At 32.4% G+C, this 7,995-nt stretch overlaps 1 protein-coding gene across 1 annotated transcript; it reads left to right on the plus strand.

Moving 5' to 3' along the window:
- The first annotated feature begins 4,241 nt into the window (after positions 1–4,241).
- On the plus strand, positions 4,242–6,169 carry LOC133818296 (uncharacterized). Its single transcript, XM_062251075.1, has 5 exons — positions 4,242–4,855; positions 4,957–5,034; positions 5,161–5,260; positions 5,349–5,482; positions 5,652–6,169. The coding sequence occupies exons 1-5, from the start codon at positions 4,445–4,447 to the stop codon at positions 5,868–5,870; spliced, it is 942 nt and encodes a 313-aa protein (XP_062107059.1). The 5' UTR covers positions 4,242–4,444; the 3' UTR covers positions 5,871–6,169.
- Positions 6,170–7,995: the final 1,826 nt, after the last annotated feature.

The raw sequence follows: 7,995 nt of genomic DNA on the forward strand, positions 1-7,995 counted from the left end.
GGTTTTTGGATGGTTTTAAAATGGTAAAATCGAGGAAAAATGGCTGGTTCGTGGTTGGGCCGCGGCCCAGGCTCGATGAAGAAGGTGGAGGTTGTTGAAAGGCTCGGGGGCCGCGGCGCTTGAGGCCATTTGTGGCCAAAATGATGTTTTGATCATGGAAACTCAAACCTTAGGCCTCGGGATCATTCCTACTACCCGGTTTAGTGGGATTCGATGTCCCAAAGGCTAGGTCTTGGTCCGGGAACCTTTTTATTACTCATTTTGATGAGGTTTTATAATATGGTTGTGACTAGGTTATCACTAGAGGCTTGAAATCAGGATCATTCTTGTGGCTCGTTTATTGGTAACCTGTGCTTGAACCAAAGGTAAGAAAACTGCACCCAGTATGTGATGCATGAGAAACATGTGATTAGGACATGCCATGAATGTTGAATATGCGATTGATCAAAGCTTGAGCCTTTGTGTTTGTGCATGATCATAATTATGCTAGCAATTGTTAAGTAGGCATGCTGAATGGCCTACATTTTGATATTTGACATATGATATATGCCTGGTAGCATTGCTTACTTGTGTGTGGCACTGACTAACTAGTCAGAATTGGCAATGGTGTCAGTATTAACTGCGAAGCTGTGACTCATTAGTCAAGTTCGGCAGTAGTACTGAGCACTGGTCACATGGTATTGACTCATAAGTCAAGAACGGTCTTAGCGTGTTTAACGCAAGCCAATAAAGATTAGATCTAATCAACATATGCATTGAATGACTCAAATGAGCATTAATGCCGGACCGACCTCAAGTTCGATGAAAATTATAAGCGCTTGTCTAGCCAAAGGCTAGTTACTTAGAGCTAGGGCCAGAGAGCCCCAGCGACTGTTTAGTCACATGGATATGGGTGTTGAGCCCGAAGTGACTTACCCAATAGTCACTCATTTGATTGGAGCCAGGGCCTGAAGGTCCAAGTGACTGTTTAGTCACATGGCTATGGGTGCTGAGCCCAAGTGACTACTTGCCGAGCCCCGTAGTGACTTGCTCATCAGTCACTCATTATGGTTAAACAGAACCTCAAAGTGATATTCACTCATCTGTTCAGGGTTATAAGCTCTGTATGATTATAATAATCATCATTTGCATGGCTGTGGGTGCTGAGCCGTGGTGACTTGCTTGTTAGTCACTCATTATGGTTAAAGGAACCACCAATGTTAAATTACTCATCTGATTAGGATTGACTTGACAGTCATCCAATTAGGAGGGCAGGATTTCCTATTCTAGATTCCCCAACATTATCTAAACTTAATTGCATGCTTGATTAGAGCTATATTTGCTAGGCATGTCAGATATGATTTGATGACATGATATTACTGTTCATGAGCATATTGAGTTTTCTTGCTGGGCTTCGGCTCACGGGTGCTATGTGGTGCAGGTAAAGGCAAAAGAAAGCTGGACCATCATTGAGTTGGAGAGCTTAGGTGACGATGTGTACATATGCGGCTGCTCGACCGCCACGGCCGATGGTTGAAAGAGGAACTAGGGTTTAACATTGTTTTACCACTTAGATCGGCTGGTTGTAAATATTTTCTTGTAATGAACCTTTAAATTATAATTTTGGGATCCCAATGTATACAGTAAACATTTTAGTGAAACGTTATATCTTAACCAAATTTTTTAATCCTAAACCGCTAATCATACTTAATTATACAATAATGGCCAAATGACTCGGTTAGCGAGTTTAGCACTGTTCAAAATGCACACCGTAACGGTCCCTGGAGTTTAGGGCGTTACATTAAGCCACTAAATTAATCACTAACTATGATCTCAAACCTCAAAATAACCTCCAATAACTACCCAATATGTCCAATAATGAGTCAATAATAGTCCATTAATAATTTAAGCTTAAAACTATAGCTTAAACTTCAATAATGCTTCAATATTTCAGCACAAGCAAAAACTATAGTCTAAAAAAATATTTTAATGATTAATGTGTCTCCAACACATATTGTCATAGTCTAAAACTCTCAAAAATATTCTATGATAGCCCAATAATTTTCTATAATTATAGTAAGTTTAAACCACTCAAAACTATATAATAAAATAAATATTAAGTGAAAAATATTTCTCAAACTTCATTTTAAGCGATCCACTCACTATTGTTTTAATTAAAATAATATTTTCAAATATTATTTTAATTTTTTATAACACTAAAACACATATTTAATTTAATTTCACAAAATTAAATAAAATAATAAAAAAAATAATAAGTGTTACTACAGTATGAGTTTTGTATAATATGATTAATCTGATTATACATCTTGGATTATATATATACATATAATCCTGGTAGGTAAAACTCATGCCATGTCTCCTACTTGACACTTTAATCACATTTAGCCTTCTGCTATAAACTAACACCTAAGGCTACACTTAACGATTTTAGTGTCCGACAAACTACATCTAATATTGATGATGTAAGGCGTCATTAGTATTGGTCTTAGAGCATTATAATAGGGTTTTACTCAATTCTTTAAAATACCTTATCAAAACACATTTTTTTTTATTTTACCTCTAAGTTTTACATTATACCATACATCAACTTCTCTATATATTTCTCTATATCATTTAAATATTATATTTTTAAATATATTTTATTACTTAAAGTAAAATAAAATAATTGAAAAAGAAAAAAATAATAAATATATATTAAATGGAGAGAGAAAACTTATATAAAAAAATATTAAAATGTTATATAAATGATATGTAAATGTAGATATGGATTAATTGGAGTTTGCGCATAGCTATTATAAATATATGTATAAAGGAGCTGATGAAAGATGTTTTTATGAGTTCTAGCTAAATATTATAGAAAAAGTGTATTACAAAATATATCACCAAAACATACATTTTTATAATTTACCTCAAACTTTTACATTATACTATATATCTACTTCTCTATTTTTTCTCTACATCATTTATATATTATATTTTTAAAAATATTTTATTCATTTTAAGAAATAAAATAATTAAATATAATAATATCACACTCATATATATACAAAAGTTTATAAAAAAAATAATAAAATATTTATAACTTGATGAATAGTGTTTCACTACATAAAGAGAAATACTATTCATTTAGGTAAAAAAATATAACTTTACATCACTCATTGGAAGACTAATTAACCATTTTTTCTCTATATTATAAAGAATAACACATTTTAACTCATCTATTGGGAGTGCTCTTTGTTAGCCAAACGTTGTCAAAAGTTTTTTTTTTTTTTTTGGTAATGAATAATAATATGCACAATTTATGATATTGCATTTATAATTAAATAAGATAATTACGGTTAAAGAAATAGAAGTATCTGATAAAAACATATCTGATTAACTATTTGCTATAATTATTTATAACAAATAACCCTAATTTTGACAATTTTAAATCATCTTGATCATCCTAAGTTCAAACGTACAACTAATTATGTATGGCATACCTATTTGTTTTTGTGTTTTACACTTTTTACATCGCATTCGTCATTCGCACACACTTATGCAATCATAAGCATATGCTTCTAAATTCTAATTTGAACAAACCTAACAAAAAACAAAATTTACTACTATCTATCACTTTCAATGTGGTTGTAGTATTGGAGACTTTTTTTTAAGTTAACAACTATACACCGTTGGTTTTTCATATCGATTTTCTAGGAACGTGCATACCATGCCAAGTGCCAACTCTAAATTTTCTTAAGAAATATGTATAGGTTGCAGTGGCGTAAGTTGATTCACTATCCTTCCTTCTCTTCTTGCTTCTCTTTCCAGTTTATCCTCACGTGCGCAGTGCTCTTTAACTCGATGCTTAATTTTTTTTTTCTTTCTTTCCGAAAGTAAATTAACCATTGCCTCCCAAAATTCAAAGCCAGCGATGATAGGTGTGCGACTGGTAGTGAAAGTTGGCCCGCACAACCAAACAGAATAAAAAGGGACCCAACTGAGTACTGACTCCCACTTTCGTTAATTACAGACTAAACTTTAGCTGTGATTCACTTCACTTTTACTTCCTCATGTAAGACAAACATACCTTAATTTGCTCCAAGAATAAATAAAAAACATGAGGCAAAATTATGAGCGAGTATGGCGTGCTCCCCAAGCCGACGACGGTGACGAAGAAAAAGCCTCCAAATTTCTTCTGTGACTGACACGTGTCCGGCTGATAACAATACAAGGCCCACACGCAGTGACTGCCACGTCATCGCATCAGGTTAAGTTAGTTCGCTCGGAACTGAAAGTTTCAATATTCAATTTCAAACCCAACAAAAGGCAACAAGTGCCACCGTCATGTCCAAACAGCTATGAAATATACCGCGAATCTTCTCCTCTTTCTTATCTCCCATATATAAATACTCCACTTTAAACCTCGCCGAACGAACCAAAAAACCCTAACCAAGTTGCAACAATGACAACTACTAGATTATTGCGCGTCTCCAGTAACCCACAATTGAATTTTCTTGGCTCTGGTTCTTCTGCGTCTTCGTCTGGGGTCAGGTGCTCGGCGGTGAATGGAGATTATGAGTATCAGAAGAAGAAAGTTAAGAATAATGGGGATGAGATGAAGAAGAATTTGCAAATGGGGACTACTGCGACTACTAATACTCATCATCTTCTTCAAGTGAAGCCATCCATGGCCGCCGCTGCTTCGGGGAGCTTGATTTTCATTACGTCTGAGCCCAAGGAGAGGATCGATGGAGCAATTTTCGATTTGGTTTCATCTCTTTCGAGCAAAGTGAACAATGCTGTATTGGTTCTGCTCAGAGAACACTTCAAACGAAGATCTCTAAAGCAAAATATTCAGATGTTCATCGAAAGGGTAATAATGACCTCTGTTTTTTTCCCTTTTTAAATAATTTAACTAAATTGTAAAATTTAATATTATTAGAAGTTTGATATTAATTTTTCATTAAAATACAGGGCATACTCAACTGTCGATTCTTTGCATTATTTGCTGTCGTGGGATCCTTGCTTGGATCAGTATTGTGTTTTGTTGAGGTATCAATCTGTCTAAATTTACTTCATTTTGTTAGTTTTACTTATGTTTTTTTTTTCTTCAAATATATATATTAATATTCTTATATACTGAAATTTAATTAATAAATTATAAATTTGGATACACAGGGATGCTTCCTTGTTCTACAGTCATATTTCCAGTATTTTCATAACTTGTCACACAAGGCTGACCAAGGACATGTGATGCACTTACTAATTGAAGCCATAGGTAATAAATATGTAAGAGATATATACCATCAGATAATTTGATAGTAATTTTGTTAAGTTTGCTTATCCTATGCAACTTTTGTATGCAGATATGTTCATGGTAGGAATGGCCATGCTTATGTTCGGATTTGGGCTATATACTATGTTTGTTGGCTCCAAGTCTGTGAAGGAAAAAGGGCCATGTCTTGCTGGCTCAAACTTGTTTGGTCTATTCTATATGAAGGTACTTTACAATTAATTCACATATATAGCTCTTATAGTCTCTAAAAATTTGTCTGTGAATTTACTAAATTTCCACTAAAAAAACTTTTTCAAGTAGCTCATTATAGAAGTTATTGTTTGTATTATTTGACTTTAATTAATTAAAATATGTTAAATATATCATTTTGCAGAGTCTTCCGACATGGGTTGAAATGCAATCGGTTTCACAGGCAAAATCAAAGCTTGGACATGCTGTGATGATGATACTCCAAGTGGGAGTGTTGGAGAAGTTTAAGAGTGTTCCTTTGGTTACTGGACTCGATCTTGCTTGTTTTGCTGCAACTGTTCTCATTTCCTCCGCTTGTATTTTTCTTCTCTCCAAACTCTCTGTTACCAAAGTCCAAGATTAGATACAAATATACGTGTGTATATATATATATATATATATATATACAGATTATTGGTCTAAGCCTACGTACATAATCTGACCACCAATATACACAACTATACACGGTTAGAAACAAATTTATTGAAAGAAAGTTTTTTTTAGTAATGTGTAACTTAGTTGATTATTCTTTATATCAATTGGCATACGTCCAGGAGTAATGAAGCAAATGTCAAGATGTCATAATGTAATTCAATTAATGTGTAGATTTGTATTGTATATACATAATACATTTAGAGAGTATTTCTCTTAATCTCTTTTTTACATTATGTTCATTTTTTCTATTCAAATTAACTGTTTCTTGTATGTTTGAGAGTGTCTTAACAAGTACCGAAATGCAAAGCAAGACTAGAAAAATTTAGAATCTTGTTAAACTAAATCATTGGTCTTTTGTTTGGATAACTATTTATAAAAAAAAAGTTGAAAAACATTTTCAAAATGTTTAGATATCAATAAAAAAAAAGGGAAATTACCCAATATACTATTTTTTACCAATTATTTTCTATTTTTACATCTTTTTCTTTTTCTTTTCATTTTTATAAACTATTTTTTGCAAATATACGATTTCCTTTTTAATCAATTCTCTAATGTACGGTTTCTCCATAGAAAACAAAAAAATTGAGTAAAAGATTAATAGCAGGTCGACCCCGTTATCTTCATGTGATATATTTGCATCATCTTTTTCTTTTTTAATTGATTAGAAATTCTACCAAGTGGCTAGCAATGATTGAGTTATGGCAGGATGTGCACAAGAAGATATGTGGTGCAAAGTGAGGGATTTAACACTAGTTTGCTTGAATTTTTTTCTTATTTTGACACCATTTATCTTCAAATCTTGCATTTAAGTACTTGCAAAATACACAAAATTGAGTACAAATTAATATTTCATGGAAAACTAAATAAAATTAATTAAAAATTTATAAGAATAGTTAAAACATTCTCACTTTGGGTCCATCAAAACATGTACAACAAATAAAGAAACTCTTAATCAAAATTTTTAACACATTAAACAACTAAGAAGCAACCTATTCAGCAACTTTTATAACCCTTTAAGCAAATAAAGAAACTCTTAAGCAACATCTTCAAATCATTATAAGTAACACAAGCAAACAATAAGAAACATGTACAATATATAGAACAACCTTTGAAACAACCAATTAAGATAACAATAGATGTAAGCAACCTAACGATCTAAAACAACCCATTTAAATTCAAGCGAATCAATCAACAACATATACAATAAATAGAGAAATACTTAAGCAAGTTTTTCAGCAACATTTATAAACAATGCAACAGCTAGGAAACAACATATTCATCAACATGTACAATATTCAGAGCAACCCATAAGCAACATGTACAAAATTCAGAGCAATGTTTGAAACACCCAACAAAAAAACAGAGCAACAAAAGTAATAGTAGAGCAAATTAACCTACCAATTGAAATTAGCAAAGTATAAATCAGATTTACCTCCTTTAGATCACTCCTCCTTAAATCCCAAGAACTTGGCAATTGCTTGTTTTACACTTTCTTCCAATTGCTTGTTTTATGAATATTATTGCAGCAACCTAACAATTTAAAGCAACTCATTTAGATTCAACCAAATCAATAAAAAAAATATACAACAAATACATAAACTCTTAAGCTAGCTTTTCATCAACCTTTATAACCCCTTCAGCAACTAGCAAACAACATATTCAGCAACATGTATAATTAGTGTTCAAAAATATCATTTTATTAGTCTTAAAGTTTAAAATTAATTAAGTTTTAATTAATATTTTCATGGATTTATTGTCATATATTTTATATTTGAAAATATTAATTTTAATTTAATTTGTGTTTAATTTTCAGGAAATAAAATGTATTTTGACACAAAGAAAAAGAAAGAAGAAATAAAGAATTAAAATTGAAGAAATCATGAAGAAAATGACATTTTTGACAAGATTAGGCCCAAAATGGAGCTTAGGCCCAAGCTTTCAGCAATGCCCACACTGCCACATGGCAGCTTGCCATTCACTCAGCCAAGCCAAGCTGAGTCTGATAGGAGCTGAGCCTTTCCTCCAACAGCCGACACGTGTCCCTTCCAGCTAGC

Source organism: Humulus lupulus, chromosome 2, assembly GCF_963169125.1.
Source record: "Humulus lupulus chromosome 2, drHumLupu1.1, whole genome shotgun sequence".
In the NCBI taxonomy this organism is placed as follows: domain Eukaryota; kingdom Viridiplantae; phylum Streptophyta; class Magnoliopsida; order Rosales; family Cannabaceae; genus Humulus; species Humulus lupulus.

Excerpts from the sequence above, each read along its gene's own strand:
- LOC133818296 (XM_062251075.1), top strand. The coding sequence starts at position 4,445 with ATGACAACTACTAGATTATTGCGCGTCTCCAGTAACCCACAATTGAAT. Across the intron at positions 5,035-5,160 it reads CAGTATTGTGTTTTGTTGAG|GGATGCTTCCTTGTTCTACA; the intron begins GTATCAATCTGT and ends TTGGATACACAG. Across the intron at positions 5,483-5,651 it reads TTGGTCTATTCTATATGAAG|AGTCTTCCGACATGGGTTGA; the intron begins GTACTTTACAAT and ends ATCATTTTGCAG.